General features: G+C 41.4%; 1 protein-coding gene across 3 annotated transcripts in view; it reads right to left on the bottom strand.

The window, feature by feature from the left end:
* Positions 1-17,576, bottom strand: part of LOC139537809 (clathrin interactor 1-like) — a 50,301-nt gene that overhangs the window by 23,253 nt on the left and 9,472 nt on the right. For all 3 annotated transcript variants that reach the window (XM_071339608.1, XM_071339607.1, XM_071339610.1), the window contains exon 2: positions 19-123. In XM_071339608.1, the coding sequence (XP_071195709.1) occupies positions 19-110 (92 nt within the window). In that variant the 5' untranslated portion in view covers positions 111-123. The remainder of the gene's footprint in view (positions 1-18; positions 124-17,576) is intronic.

Consider the following 17,576-nt stretch of genomic DNA (forward strand, 5'->3'; position numbering starts at 1 on the left):
GCTGTGGTTGTCCCTTACTTGGCGATCTCTCCCATGAGCTGTCCAGAGGGACCCCAGGGGTCATCGTTGGTGACCTCTCGCACCTTGGACTCGATCTCAGAGTAGTTCATCACCACGTTAGTGCTGCAAGAGACAGGAAACACACGACACCTTAGACATAAATAATTATATTAATAAAAACACACCGAACGACACATTGGGTAACCAATGTGAACTATGACCTCTCTCACAGATGGATATTCTGCATGAGGCATGGCTTCCTGGTATTATACAGTGTGTTTTGAGTATTAGAGTGGTGGTGTTAGTATAGGTAGTGGAAAGGCTGGTCTTAACAGACCTTTGATTTAGCCTAGATGTCCAGCAAGGGCCTAGGCTAACTCCTCTGATCAGATTGAGCCTGTTCTGGGAGCAGGTTGTGAGGGCTCCTGTTGCCCCTAAAGCTCAGTGTGGAGTCTACAGCCGAGAGTCTACACAACAATCAGCCATTTCCTGTCAGGCCCCATTTCACTCCTATCACCATCAGCAAACCTGCCAGTCACAGAGCAGACCTGCCAGTCACAGAGCAGACCTGCCAGGAAACAGAGCAGACCTGCCAGTCACAGAGCAGACCTGCCAGTCACAGAGCAGAGAGCCAGGAAACAGCTGGGCTCTACTCGTCACCATCAGCAGACCTGCCAGGAAACAGAGCAGAGTGCCAGGAAACAGCTGGGCTCTTCTCAACTTTCTCCTCTCAACTGTCAGAAGGAGTGGCAGAGCGGGCGGCAACTACAGGATATAAAGACAGTCATTAAATTGACTGATGAGTAAAAAGGGTTCTCAAGATCTATCCTGATTCGAGAAGCAGCTTGAACGGATTATGACAACACAAAAGACACACCCAAAAGCACTCAGGGATAAAAGATTAACCAGCTGACAACATAACTGTAATTCGAAAGAAGGAGAAGAATGCATTTGAGAAAACAGAGGGAAAGAAAGACAAAGCAACATTAGAGCCGGGGCTAATGCAGCTGATCAGTGATAAACGTGAGGCAATGTTTTCAGGGACTCAGAGAGCACACCTATGGACCATCAGTTCTAACCTCCACTGTCACAGTTCAGCTGAGCCAGATAGGAGGGGGGGGGGGGGGGGGGGCATCTGACAGATGTAACTAATGGAAGGTTAGAGTAATGGGAGACAGAACTGCTATGCAATAAATTAGGTCAACATGGTAACGTCAGCCCAGATGTAGGGGGTCCCGTGTGGCTCAGTTGGTAGAGCATGGCGCTTGCAACGCCAGGGTTGTGGGTTCATTCCCCACTGGGGGACCAGAATGAATATGTATGAACTTTCCAATTTGTAAGTCTTAAATGTAAATGTAAATGTAAATGTAGGCTGAAACAACATGGCTGATCAACCGCACAACAGTGAAAGGAATGAAAAGGCACAAAAAAACTCATGGTATGCATAAGCCAATAGCTCTGGTTCCAGTCACATGTATTGAGATTCCCCACATGTAAAAAGCAGGATTAACAAGTCACATAATAAGTTGCATGGACTCTGTATGCAATAATAGTTAGTGGTTAACATGATTTCTAAATGACTACCTCATCTCTGTACCCCACACATACAATTATCTGTAAGGTCCCACAGTCGAATAGTGAATTTCCTGCACATATTCACTCTTCATATTTTCAAGCATGGTGGTGGCTGCATCATGTTATTGATATGCTTGTCATCGGCAAGGACTATGGAGTTTTTCTGGATAAAAATAAATGGAATAGAGCTAAGCAGTAATCCTAGAGGAAAACCTGGTTCAGTCTACTTTCCAACAGACACTAGGAGACAAATTCACCTTTCAGCAGGACAATAACCTAAAACTCAAGGCCAAATATACACTGGAGTTGCTTACCATGATGACATTGAATGTTCCTGAGTGGCCTAGTTAAGAGTTTTGACTTAAATCATCTTGAAAATCTGTGTCAACGGCTGTCCAACAATGACCAAGCAACCAACTTGACAGAGCTTGAAGAGTTTAAAAAATAATAAAATGCAAATATTATACAATCCAGTTGTGCAAAGCTCTTAGAGACTTACCCAGAAAGACTTACAGCTGTAATCACTGCCAAAAGGTGATTCTAACATGTATTGACTCAGAGGGTTGAATACATACAGTGACTTCAGAAAGTATTCATACCCTTTGACTTATTCCAAATGTTGTTGTGTTACAGACTGAATTCAAAATTGATTAAACCCATCTACACACAAAATCCCATAATGACAAAGTGAAAATATGTTTTTTTAAATTTGTAGCAAATTTATTGAAAATAAAATATAGAAATATCTCATTTATATAAGTATTCACATCCCTGAGTCGTTACTTTGTAGAAGCCACTTTGGCAGCGATTACAGCTGTGAGTCTTTCTAGGTACAGTTGAAGTCGGAAGTTTACATACACCTTAGCCAAATACATTTAAACTCAGTTTTTCACAATTCCTGACATTTAATCCTAGTAAAAATTATCTGTCTTGGGTCAGTTAGGATCACCACTTTATTTTAAGAATGTGACATGTCAGAATAATAGGAGAGAGAATGATACATTTCAGCTTTTATTTCTTTCATCACATTCCCAGTGGGTCAGAAGTTTACATACACTCAATTAGTATTTGGTAGCATTGCCTTTAAATTGTTTAACTTGGGTCAAATGTTTTGTGATGCCTTTCACAAGCTTCCCACAATAAGTTGGGTGAATTTTGGCCCATTCCTCCTGACAGAGCCGGTGTAACGGAGTCTGGTTTGCAGGCCTCCTTGCCATTTTCTATGGGATTGAGGTCAGGGCTTTGTGATGGGCACTCCAATACCTTGACTTTGTTGTCCTTAAGCCATTTGCCACAACTTTGGAAGTATGCTTGGGGTCATTGTCCATTTGCGACCAAGCTTTAACTTCCTGACCGATGTCTTGAGATGCTGCTTCAATATATCCACATCATTTTCCTACCTCATGATGCCATCTATTTTGTGAAGTGCACCAGTCCGTCCTGAAGCAAAGCACCCCAACAACATGATGCTGCCACCCCCGTGCTTCACGGTTGGGATGGTGTTCTTTGGCTTGCAAGCCTCCCCCTTTTTCCTCCAAACATAATGATGGTCAAACCGTTCTATTTTTGTTTCATCAGATCAGAGGACATTTCTCCAAAAAGTACGATCTTTTGTACCCTTGTGCAGTTGCAAACCGTACTTTGGCTTTTTTATGGCGGTTTTGGAGCAGTGGCTTCTTCCTTGCTGAGCTGCCTTTCAGGTTATGTCGATATAGGACTCGTTTTACTGTGGATATAGATACTTTTGTACCCGTTTCCTCCAGCATCTTGACAAGGTCCTTTGCTGTTGTTCTGGGATTGATTTGCACTTTGCGCACCAAAGTACGTTCATCTCTAGGAGACAGAACGCGTCTCCTTCCTGAGCGGTATGACGGCTGCGTGGTCCCATGGTGTTTATACTTGCGTACTATTGTTTGTACAGATGAACGTGGTACCTTCTGGCATTTGGAAATTGCTCCCAAGGATGAACCAGACTTGTGGAGGTCTACAATTTTTTTTCTGAGGTCTTGGCTGATTTCTTTTGATTTCCCCATGATGTCAAGCAAAGAGGCACTGAGTTTGAAGGTAGGCCTTGAAATACATCCATAAGTCCACCTCCAATTGACTCAAATTATGTCAAATCAGAAGTTTTATTAACGCCAACCTAAGTGTATGTAAACTTCTGACTTGTACTAAGTCTCTAAGAGCTTTCCACACTTGTGCACAAGCGTTTTGCCCCATTATTCTTTTAAAAATTCTTCAAGCTCTGTCAAGTTGGTTGTTGATCATTGCTATAAAACCATTTTCATGTCTTCCCATAGATTTCAAGTATATTTAAGCCAAAACTGTAACTCGGCCACTCAGGAACATATACGGTCTTCTTGGAAAGCAACTCCAGTGTAGATTTGGCATTGTGTTTTAGGTTATTGTCCTGCTGAAATGTGAATTCATCTCCCAGTGTCTGGTGGAAAGCAGACTCAACCAGGTTTTCCCCTAGGAACCAGCCCGCCCTACCGTACCTCCTTGCTAGTCCAAATAAAATATTGAAATATTGATACAAGCTGCGACAGAAAGAAACATCAATCTCAGTTAAATCATCCGAGCGAGCGAAACAGGGCCCCCTGTCTGTCTCAGTATGTATAGACCATGTATCTGATGCAGTCTGGACAGCGAAACAGGGCCCCCTGTCTGTCTCAGTATGTATAGACCATGTATCTGATGCAGTCTGGACAGCGAAATAGGGCCCCCTGTCTGTCTCAGTATGTATAGACCATGTATCTGATGCAGTCTGGACAGCGAAATAGGGCCCCCTGTCTGTCTCAGTATGTATAGACCATGTATCTGACGCTGTCTGGACAGCGAAACATTTATTGGGAGCCCCAATTTGGGTATTGCGTATGGCAATAGAGCTAGCTGATTGAGTTGTGACTGTTAAATGAAAAGCATCTAAAATGTGTGAAGATAATGTGTCGAGTAGTTGTAGTAGTAGCGGTCTAAGACACTGCATCTCAGTGCAAGAGGCGTCACTACAGTCCCTGGTTCGTATCCAGGCTGTATCACATCCAGCCGTGATTGGGAGTCCCATAGGGCGGTGCACAATTGGCCCAGCGTCGTCCGGGTTTAGCCGGAGTATACCGTCATTGTAAATAAGAATTTGTTCTTAACTGACTTGCCTAGTTACATAAAAGGTTACATTTAAAAAACAGTACAATTTTAAATTTTGCATCAAGAAGAAGGGGAGTGTGGCGAAGATATGGTGCGTCCATTTGGCAATGTCTGATTGTCTTAACTCACAATGTACACCAATCTGATTCCTCGCCTCACACAAGTCAACGAAAAATGTCAAACATTTAACAAAGTCCGTTTTTTTTTTTTTTTAAACATCCATTGCGAATGATAGTTCCTCAGTATTTGAAAAATCGTTCCAACTCTCCCGGCCTAGATAATCACCAAGCCTCGGTGTAAAAGAGCAAAATATCATGATCTGATGATTGCATACAGTGGGGAGAACAAGTATTTGATACACTGCCGATTTTGCAGGTTTTCCTACTTACAAAGCATGTAGAGGTCTGTAATTTTTATCATAGGTACACTTCAACTATGAGAGACGGAATCTAAAACAAAAATCCAGAAAATCACATTGTATGATTTTTAAGTAATTAATTTGCATTTTATTGCATGACATAAGTATTTGATACATCAGAAAAGCAGAACTTAATATTTGGTACAGAAACCTTTGTTTGCAATTACAGAGATCATACGTTTCCTGTAGTTCTTGACTAGGTTTGCACACACTGCAGCAGGGATTTTGGCCCACTCCTCCCTACAGATCTTCTCCAGATCCTTCAGGTTTCGGGGCTGTCGCTGGGCAATACGGACTTTCAGCTCCCTCCAAAGATTTTCTATTGGGTTCAGGTCTGGAGACTGGCTAGGCCACTCCAGGACCTTGAGATGCTTCTTACGGAGCCACTCCTTAGTTGCCATGGCTGTGTGCTTCGTGTCGTTGTCATGCTGGAAGACCCAGCCACGACCCATCTTCAATGCTCTTACTGAGGGAAGGAGGTTGTTGGCCAAGATCTTGCGATACATGGCCCCATCCATCCTCCCCTCAATACGGTGCAGTCGTCCTGTCCCCTTTGCAGAAAAGCATCCCCAAAGAATGATGTTTCCACCTCCATGCTTCACGGTTGGGATGGTGTTCTTGGGGTTGTACTCATACTTCTTCTTCCTCCAAACACGGCGAGTGGAGTTAGACCAAAAAGCTCTATTTTTGTCTCATCAGACCACATGACCTTCTCCCATTCCTCCTCTGGATCATCCAGATGGTCATTGGCAAACTTCAGACAGGCCTGGACATGCACTGGCTTAAGCAGGGGGACCTTGCGTGCGCTGCAGGATTTTAATCCATGACGGCGTAGTGTGTTACTAATGGTTTTCTTTGAGACTGTGGTCCCAGCTCTCTTCAGGTCATTGACCAGGTCCTGCCGTGTAGTTCTGGGCTGATCCCTCACCTTCCTCATGATCATTGATGCCCCACGAGGTGAAATCTTGCATGGAGCCCCAGACCGAGGGTGATTGACCGTCATCTTGAACTTCTTCCATTTTCTAATAATTGCGCCAACAGTTGTTTCCTTCTCACCAAGCTGCTTGCCTATTGTCCTGTAGCCCATCCCAGCCTTGTGCAGGTCTACAATTTTATCCCTGATGTCCTTACACAGCTCTCTGGTCTTGGCCATTGTGGAGAGGTTGGAATCTGTTTGATTGAGTGTGTGGACAGGTGTCTTTTATACAGGTAACGAGTTCAAACAGGTGCAGTTAATACAGGTAATGAGTGGAGAACAGGAGGGCTTCTTAAAGAAAAACTAACAGGTCTGTGAGAGCCGGAATTCTTACTGGTTGGTAGGTGATCAAATACTTATGTCATGCAATAAAATGCAAATTAATTATTTAAAAATCATACAATGTGAGTTTCTGGATTTTTGTTTTAGATTCCATCTCTCACAGTTGAAGTGTACCTATGATAAAAATTACAGACCTCTACATGCTTTGTAAGTAGGAAAACCTGCAAAATCGGCAGTGTATCAAATACTTGTTCTCCCCACTGTATATACAGTGGAAACGTCATAAAAAACATTTATGTCCCAAACACACTGGCGCAGGAACCAGGAATAGGCTAGTTGATACAATGTTACAAGTTCGCTAGCAACAGCTTCAGGCCAGACCAAGTGATGATTTGATACAATGTTGCACTTCAATAGCTCATGTCAAGACAGATAGAAAGGGAGGCAGGCGGAGTAGAGAAATTAATGTGAATGAAAGAACTGTAAATTGTCATCAAGATATTTTCAACTGTTTTTATTTGTCGGCTTTAGGCCTATGTATTTTACTTAGTTGACAAAGGAAGTTAGGCCCACTGCTGCATCTGAGTTCTGTGCTCAAATGTCTTTAGCTGCCAATGGATCACAGCGTATCAATGTGTCCATTCAAAATTCAATGTTAACATTTAGATGATCATTTTACTTCATATCATGATTAACCATGTGACAATGATTTCGAGGAACAAAAACCATATTATTGAAATTAAACTGTTAGACGAAAATGCGCATATAAAAATAAATCAGAACTGGCATGTAGATAGGTAGAAATGGTAGGATAAATTGTAAGCTTCACCAAACTTGAAACTCACAAGAATTCCTATAGTCTACTATTACAGCAATAAAAAAAAAATGGTGAATGTGCTAGCACTTGCACAAAAGGGGGTCCCGTGAAAAAAACATGCCCCGCTATGGAAATCAAAGGCCTCCAACTGATTCGTTCTGGCGCCGGGTCTCTTAACGATTACAAGCATACCCATAACATGATGCAGCCACCACTATGCTAGAAAATATGGAGAGTGGTACTCAGTAATGTGTTGTATTGGATTTGTCCCAAACATAACACTTTGTATTCAAGACAAGAAGTGAATCGCTTTGCTACATATTTTGCAGTACTACTTTAGTGTCTTGTTGCAAACAGGATGCATGTTTTGGAATATTTTTATTCTGTACAGGCTTCCTTTTCACTCTGTCAATTAGGTTAGTATTGTGGAGAAACTACAATGTTGTTGATCCATCCTCAGATCTCCTTTCACAGCTATTAAACTCCAACTGGAATTATGTTTTTAGAAATGTATTACAAATGAAAAGCTGAAATATCTTGAGCCAATAAGTATTCAACCCCTTTGTTATGGCAAGCATAAATAAATTCAGGAGTAAAAATGTGCTTTGTGCAGTGACCAAAAAATATAAATTTAATCAGTTTTAAATTTCAGGCTGTAACACAACATTTTGAAAAAGTCAAGGGGTGTGAAAACTTTCTGAAGGCTCTGTATCTAATCAAGATATATCCAGGGCATTTGGAAAGTATTCAGACACCTTCTGTTACGTTACAGTTTATCCTAAAATGTATGTATTTTTTAATTCGTCAATCTACACACAATACCCCATAACACCAAAGTGAAAAAACAGGTTTTTAGAAAAGTTAGCAAATGTATTACAAATATAAAACAGAAATAACTTAATTTAACAAAAGTATTCAGACCCTTTGCTATGAGACTCGAAATTGCGCTCAGGTGCATCCTGTTTCCAATGATCATCCTTGAGATGTTTCTACAACTTGATTGGAGTCCACCTGTGGTAAACTCAATTGATTGGACATGATTTGGAAAGACACACACACACCTGTCTATTGCTCTGACATGCACTGTCAACTGTGGGACCTTATATAGACAGGTGTGTGCTCAATTTCAAGTGTCATAGCAAAGGGTCTGAATACTTACATAAATAAGTTATTTCTGTTTATTTGTAATAAATGTGCAAATAAATGTTCTAAAAACCTGTTTTCGCTTTGTCATTATGTATGTAGATTGATGAGGAAATGTTTTTATTTAATACAGTTTAGAATAAGGCTGTAACATAACAAAATGTGGAAAAGGGGAAGGGGAAGGGGTCTGAATACTTGTATGTATTTATTTATTTTGAATTATTACAAAAAGACATGACCGTGTCAATATAATCAAGTTATGAAATTATTGTATTTGAAAATAACATCTCTTTTTGTGGTCAATTTGCAGTGTACAAATCATAATTACGTTCCACTACTTCCCCCCCCCCCCCCCCCCATCCGACCCCCCAACAAAAATCGACCCGAGGCTGAATCTAGTTGCCTACCCCTGCTCTAGAGACTATCCCTTCCCCTACAGCTGCCAGCACTTTTACTAATCATCCCTAATGTCATTTTGACAGAAAACTCAGACACTTCCTCCACTCTCACTAAATCCCACAGACCAACCCGCACAGGGAGGGAGCAGGTTGACAGGAGAGCCAGGCAGGCAGCTCTGGAAGCCATTACCACAGCGGGCCACGGATGATGTAGCGTTAAGTGTGAGAGGAACAGAAAAAGGTGGTCAGGTCTGAAAGCTTGAACACCTGTTCTCACTGGGAAGGAAATGCAGCTCCTTCTACTACTTAAGTCTATAATGTATCAGATTAGTTCACTTTCACTCCGCTGCCAATTTCTTCCACATGTTGATGACAAAAACATATGATCCAATTCTATGGCTCTAGAGCGCTAACAAGAGGGAGGGAGATTGACTGAATTCCTGACCCTAATATTGGCCTATCCAGGATATCGAACACACAAATGTACAATTCCCCCCCCTATTGAACCTATTCACACTCAGTCTATTTGCATATATTTGTTTGCACACCGTAGCCTAACGGCTGGAGTAGTTCGTTTTAAGCTAGAATGCAGTGTACCAGATCTAAAGGATCCTAACAAATGTAATAAAACAGGACAGAGATAGTCTGGAGTAGTGGAGGTGACCCTGTGTGACCACTGGTCTGATTAGTTCACAGATGGCTGCTGGGTTTAGCCTGGGCATCACCACAGACAGGTGGTCAGATCCTTAGGAGGTCAAGTGTCAAGTGCTCAGTGACAGAGGGCCAGATGGAAGGACAATGGAACAGAGCTGGGGAAATAAGACGGCACCAGAGACTGATGAATGAGCCAATGATATCAAGTCTGAGGAAAACAGCCAACTGATCACACGTAGCCTACACAGAGATCCACAAATGGCAACGACTCAAACAGGTTTGTTCCAAACAGAACATTGGCTGGAACTGGATACTTCTTAAGTTCTATGAATCGTGTGTGTTTCATGGTGGATAGATTAACATAAAACAGGGAAAGAAACTTTACATTCAGTGCAGATCTGGGATAACTATCGTTTTAACTACGCTTTGTGGAAAGTAACTATTTCCGGGGGAATAGTTACTTTGGAGGGGACTACAACTATTTGAATATAGATCCCCCAAAAAATGACAACTTAAAAAAAATATTTGAATACAGATCTCAGGAAGTGACTACTTTTCTGAAACTATTAGATTAGCTGCCTTCAACTAGGCCTAATGGCGGGCTGTGTCTGGAACGGCATGTTGAAGACAGAAATATAATGAATAGAACACACAATCTCCTATAGCATTCCAATCTGACGGTCACATTTGATCTACACAATACATTTCTATCTGAACATGTAAATGTCCATTCTCCTGAATGCTTATTGGCCCAGGTATACATAATCAAAATGTACCCATTTTATGTTGTACAGATAAGTATAAGTTGTGATGATCAACTACTGTATGACTCTTTCAACATTTCCACTGAAAAAGTTGAAAGCTGCAATTAATTTTTTAGAACACCTGAAAATACTGCAGAGTCATTCAAAGCTATTTGCAAACCACAAGTTGGATGCTTAGCAAAAACAACTTTGATCCCCTTTGTCCATCTGAGGGTAACTGCTCTTAATTCAAAACACACACACATCTATAAATGGTGTAGTGTAATAAAACTGTAGTTACTTTTGGATCAACATTTTATTAGCATGTTGTCACATAATACTTTGTTAATTGTATTTGAATTGCATAGCAATAAGCTGAGTTTAACTACTCTACACAAGAGGAATAGTGACTGTTCCTTATTCCACTTATGTAATAGCTCTATTATTATGCAATTATAAAGCAATTTGCAAAGTTCTATGTAACAAAGGGTAACACTACACATTGAGGTTACATTTGTAAAAGGTTTATAAAGAGGCTATAATTACATTAACGTTATTTAATCATTTGTAAATGCCTTTTAAAGCAATAATAAAGTTATATCCCATTGGTCTACATAGTGCAATAACTGGTCAGTGTTTGTCAAAACAGTGAGCCAAAATGTACCTCCAGTTATTAAAAATGCATAAATGCACTTACAAATGCTTATAAGATGAACCCTTATGTATCATCATGCATCCATATGTTCAATAGTTGCACTGTTGAACAAATAGTTATCTTCTCATTTTTGTGTGTGATGCATCATTGCTCTGTCCCAGGAACACAAGACCGTTGGGTTTTCGTGTCTTGACACCTTCGAAACCCGGATGCCCTGGCCAAATTTACATCCAGGTCATTAATTAATCATCATTACGCCTTACCAGATGATATCAACACGCACGTATCACTTCTCTGTGATAGTCCACAAGTATGGTAACAGTAATACCAGTGGAGGAGGTATCCTTTCACAATGTTAAATGTTTTGGACTTCATACCCCATATTAATTGACTAAATATGTTTAACAAAGTGTTGAATCTTCTCTCATGTATTGACGAGTACCCAATACTGCCTATAAGTGTGTCTACGCTCTGAATGAACTCTCAAATCATCTATAAATGATTTACCCATATGTATAAATGGTAAAAGTATATCCGATTTTAGTGACAGACCTACATGTACATATTACCTCGACACCGGTGCCCCTGCACATTGTCTCTGTACCGGTACCCCCTGTATATAGCCTCCACATTGACTCTGTACCGGTACCCCCTGTATATAGCCTCCACATTGACTCTGTACCGGTACCCCCTGTATATAGCCTCCACATTGACTCTGTACCGGTACCCCCTGTATATAGCCTCCACATTGACTCTGTACCGGTACCCCCTGTATATAGCCTCCACATTGTCTCTGTACCGGTACCCCCTGTATATAGCCTCCACATTGACTCTGTACCGGTACCCCCTGTATATAGCCTCCACATTGACTCTGTACCGGTACCCCCTGTATATAGCCTCCACATTGACTCTGTACCGGTACCCCCTGTATATAGCCTCCACATTGACTCTGTACCGGTACCCCCTGTATATAGCCTCCACATTGTCTCTGTACCGGTACCCCCTGTATATAGCCTCCACATTGTCTCTGTACCGGTACCCCCTGTATATAGCCTCCACATTGACTCTGTACCGGTACCCCCTGTATATAGCCTCCACATTGACTCTGTACCGGTACCCCCTGTATATAGCCTCCACATTGACTCTGTACCGGTACCCCCTGTATATAGCCTCCACATTGACTCTGTACCGGTACCCCCTGTATATAGCCCCGCTATTGTTATTTACTGCTGCTCTATAGTTATTCTTATCTCTTTAAAAAAAAAATGTATTAGGTATTTTCTTAAAACTGCATTGTTGGTTAAAACCTCTCTAGGGTATGTGGGACCTCGTCACCTCGTCAACAGCCAGTGAAACTGCAGGGCGCCAAATTCAAAACAACAGAAATCCCATAATTAAAATTCCTCAAACATACATGTATTTTACACCATTTTAAAAGATACACTTGTTGCAAATCCAGCCACAGCGTCTGATTTCAAATTGGTTTGCTTTCGTCATAAAGCCTAACGATTATGTTAGGTCAGAGCCAAGTCACAGAAAAACACAGCCATTTTTCCAGCCAAAGAGAGGAGTCACAAAAAGCAGAAATATAGATAAAATTAATCACTAACCTTTTATGATCTTCATCAGATGACACTCATAGGACTTCATGTTACACAATACATGTATGTTTTGTTCGGTAAACTTCATATTTATATCCAAAAATCTCAGTTTACATTGGCGCGTTATGTTCAGTAGTTCCAAAACATCCGGTGATTTTGCAGAGAGCCACATCAATTTACAGAAATAGTCATCATAAATGTTGATGAAAATACAAGTGTTACACATTGAATTTTAGATCCACTTCTCCTTAACGCAACCGCTGTGTCAGATATCAAAACAAATTACGGAAAAAGCAAACCATGCAATAATCTGAGTACGGCGCTCAGACGACAAATCAACCCAAAGAGATATCCGCCATGTTGGAGTCAACATAAGTCAGAAATAGCATTATAAATATTCACTTACTTTTGATGATCTTCATCAGAATGCACTCCCAGTAATCCCAGTTCCACAATAAATGTTTGTTTTGTTCGATAATGTCCATCATTTATGTCCAAATTCCTCCTTGTTGTTCGTGTGTTCAGTACACAATCTAAACTCATGACGCGCGTGCAAGTCCAGCGGAAAGTACGGACGAAAAGTCCAAAAAGTTCCGTTACAGTCCGTAGAAACATGTCAAACGATGTATAGAATCAATCTTTAGGATGTTTTTAACATAAATCTTCAATAATGTTCCAACCGGAGAATTCCTTTGTCTTCAGAAATGCAATGGAACGCAGCTGACTCTCACATGAACGCGCATGGTCAGATCGTGGCACTCTGGGAGAGACCTTACTCAATCCTCTCATTCGCCCCCACTTCACAGTAGCAGAATCAAACAAGGTTTTAAAGACTGTTGACATCTAGTGGAAGCCTTAGGAAGTGCAACATGACCCCATTTCCACTTTATCTTGGATAAGCAAAGAGTAGAAAAGCTACAAACCTCAGATTTCCCACTTCCTGGTTGGATTTTTTCTCAGGTTTTTGCCTGCCATGAGTTCTGTTATACTCACAGACATCATTCAAACAGTTTTAGAAACTTCAGAGTGTTTTCTATCCAAATCTACTAATAATATGCATATCCTAGGATCTGGGCCTGAGTAGCAGGCAGTTTACTCTGGGCACGCTTTTCATCCGGACGTGAAAATACTGGCCCCTACCCCAAAGAAGTTAAGGGCTTGAAAGTAAGCATTTCACTGTAAGGTCTACTACACCTGTTGTATTCGGTGCATGTGACAAATAACATTTGATACCTATAAACATTTATAAATCCAAAAAGAATAGCTATAACCATTTATAATTTAGTTAACATTTAACTGCTAAAAGAAAATATGACTTTAAAAATAAAAGTGAAATACAAGATACTTTATTGCCACGCAACCAAGGTCGTGGTATGTGTATACGGTACAGCTTGGGGTAGCTCCTACACGACTAATATACACATATACCCCAGCCTCACAAACATTCAAAACTGAACCAGCAGCTGTTTAACCCTGTACTTTTTCAGTTGTCTTAGAAAGCAGTCTCTGCATTCAGTATATTATTAGTCTTTTACTGTTGTCATTGTAGGAGTGGACACGTTGTTTGCAGAGTGCACAACCAAGGCTACACTTCTGAGAAACAAGTGTCGGTTTATTTCATTCCATTTAGGAGTTGTCAATTTATTCATTGTGTTTTGTTTGTAGCGCTCCTGTCAATGTTGAGTAACGATGCACACCTGATTAGAAGTATAGAAGTAGTCCTAGGCTACATGGCCTGCGCGCAAATGTAGGCTTATAAAATGTGCCCATTTGGGGATCTCATAGTATTTCTGATTGTCGTAACTAAATGAGCTGTGGAGCTTCTCAAAGTAATTTTCTCTTTACCTCAAACAGCAAGTAAACAAAGTATTTTTTTTAATATCCATTGATAATGACAATAGTTCCTCAATGTAGCCTATTTAAAAAAATATTTCCAGCTCTCTCCCTTTCCATAACCAGTGAGTGAAAGGGGGAAAAAAATGGTCATGCTCTGATGCTGTGAAAACGTCATAAAGGCCTACCTGATAACTTCATATCCCTTGCGCAAATACCCTGCAGCTGTCCGGAGCTCACTGGCTCAGGAAACTCAGGAGGGTGCAGAATATTTGATTAAACTTTGCAAGTTTGTTAGCACCTGCTTCAGGCTGGACCAAGTTGTTGGTTGATACAATGTTTCAAGTTGCAGACAGGTCATGTGTAGCCAATGTGATTTCTTTTTAATAGGATATTTTCTACCTGCAGGCTGCTATGTTTTTATTTGTTGGCTTTAAGTAGGCTATTTTTACCTAGTTGGCAATGGAAATAGAGGTTCATATTAGATTTGTATAATTTCCATTGAGATATACACTTGTATTAATCACATGACAATGATTTTGAGATATTATTTTATTATAAAATGAATTTAACTGTTCCACGAAAATGTACATATGAACATAACTGGCACGCAGATCGGCAAGAAATGGCAAGATAAATTGGCACTCCAAATGGAACACCCCTGGTGTAGCCTATTACCGGTAACTTCGGGAGCGTAATGGCAGAATCTGCAAAGGCCAGCAGCGGTGCTAGAAGGTGGTTCGGGAAAATGATTTTTGTCTTCTGATAAAGCTATCTTGATCTCTGGCTCTCTTGAATAATTTGTGTGTCTTAAATGATTTAAATCACAGTGTGCTTAAAGCATCAGACAAGCTCAGTAGCCTACATATAGTTGATTTTATTAAAACACATAGGGTGTGTCTATATACGGAAAAATACGTTAAAAAATTTCTGGTCGATTGGTCGAAAGAACAGATTACTTTTTTGTTGTTGTCAGGGACAGCCTAAAACAAAATATATTTAAAAATCAAACCTTTATTTAAACTAGGCAAGTCAGTTAAGAACAAATTCTTATTTAAAATGACGGCCTACCCTGGCCAAACCCGGATGACGCTAGTCCAATTGTGCGCCACCCTATGGCACTCCTAATCACAGCCAGATGTGATGCAGCCTGAATTCGAACTAGACTTCCCTTCCAACTCTCCCAAACAGAGACAGAGACCAGGCTTCCCTCCCATGTATTTAAATATAGGCTACATGCTATATTAAGATTCATATCTAAGAGCCCCCCAAACCATGTACCATGAACAATTCGACTGTTGTAGTTTTTGGTTTCTTCATCAAATATTTGGCAGCCATCAAATAAATATTTTTTGTTTTCAAATAACGTCCTTATATTCAAATACTATTTGGTTTTCTGAAAGGTATTAAAATACTTCCAAATATTTGTTTTTCATTATGAGACCAGTATTTGAATATCAAAGAAAATAGTTGTTTTTTGTAGCTGAAACTTTACACTGAGTATACAAAACATTAAAGAACAACTGCTCTGTCCATGACAGACTGACCAGGTGAATGCTATAGTCTCTTATTGATGGCACGTGTTCAACCCCCTTCAACTCAGTGTAGTAGATGAAGGGGAGGAGGCAGTTTAAAGAAGGATTTTTAAGCCTTGAGACATAGATTGTGTATGTGCCATTCAGAAGGTGAATGGGTAAAACTAAATATTCAGGTGTCTTTGAACAGGGTATGGTAGTAGGTGCCAGGTGCACCGGTTTGTGTCAAGAACTACAACACTGCTGGGCTTTTCATGCTCAAAAGTTTCCCGTGTGTATCAAGAATGGTCAACCACCCAAAGAACATCCAGCCAACTTAACTGTGGGAAGCATTGGAGTCAACATGGGCCAGCAGCCCTGTGGAACGCTTTTGACACCTTGTAGAGTCCATGCCCCGATGAATTGAGGCTGTTATGAGGGCAAAAGGGGGTGTGCAACTCAATATTAGGAAGGTGTTCCTAACGTTTGGTATAATCAGTGTGTGTGTGTTTATGTAAACTCAGCAAAAAAAGAAATGTCCTCTCACTGTCAACTGTGTTTATTTTCAGCAAACTTAATTAACAGGTGTAAATATTTGTATGAACATAACAAGATTCAACAAGATTCATCAACAGACATAAACTGAACAAGTTCCACAGACATGTGACTAACATAAATGGAATAATGTGTCCCTGAACAAAGGGGGAGGAGGGGTCAAAATCAAAAGTAACAGTCAGTATCTGGTGTGGCCACCAGCTGCATTAAGTACTGCAGTGCATCTCCTCAGGGACTGCACCAGATTTGCCAGTTCTTGCTGTGAGATGTTACCCCACTCTTCCACCAAAGCACCTGCAAGTTCCCGGACATTTCTGGGGGAATGGCCTTAGCCCTCACCCTCCGATCTAACAGGTCCCAGATGTGCTCAATGGGATTGAGATCCGGGCTCTTCGCTGGCCATGACAGAACACTGACATTCCTGTCTTGCAGGAAATCACGCACAGAACGAGCAGTATGGCTGGTGGCACTGTCATGCTGGAGGGTCATGTCAGGATGAGCCTGCAGGAAGGGTACAACATGAGGGAGGAGGATGTCTTCCCTGTAACGCACAGCGTTGAGATTGCCTGCAATGACAACAAGCTCAGTCCGATGATGCTGTGACACACCGCCCCAGACCATGACGGACCGTCCACCTCCAGATCGATACCGCTCCAGAGTACAGGCCTCGGTGTAACGCTCATTCCTTCGACGATAATTGCAAATCCGACCATCACCCCTGGTGAGACAACACCGCAACTCGTCAGTGAAGAGCACTTTTTGCCAGTCCTGTCTGGTCCAGCGACGGTGGGTTTGTGCCCATAGGCGACGATGTTGCCGGTGATGTCTGGTGAGGATCTGTCTTACAACAGGCCTACAAGCCCTCAGTCCAGCCTCTCTCAGCCTATTGCGGACAGTCTGAGCACTAATGGAGGGATTGTGCGTTCCTGGTGTAACTCGGGCAGTTGTTGTTGCCATCCTGTACCTGTCCCGCAGGTGTGATGTTCGGATGTACCAATCCTGTGCAGGTGTTTTTACACGTGGTCTGCCACTGCGAGGATGATCAGCTGTCCGTCCTGTCTTCCTGTAGCGCTGTCTTATGCGTCTCACAGTACAGACATTGCAATTTATTGCCCTGGCCACATCTGCACTCCTCATGCCTCTGTTGATAAAAGGTGAGGTGCACAGGTGAGCGAGTCGGTCAAGGATCGACTCAGACGAGGAGTTAAAGTTTAACAATCAGCAGTTTATTCAGAGTAAATATATTTGGTACTGCGCATGCGGGGCTC

The sequence above is a fragment of the Salvelinus alpinus genome, chromosome 13 (genome assembly GCF_045679555.1).
Source record: "Salvelinus alpinus chromosome 13, SLU_Salpinus.1, whole genome shotgun sequence".
NCBI classification, from domain to species: Eukaryota; Metazoa; Chordata; class Actinopteri; order Salmoniformes; family Salmonidae; genus Salvelinus; species Salvelinus alpinus.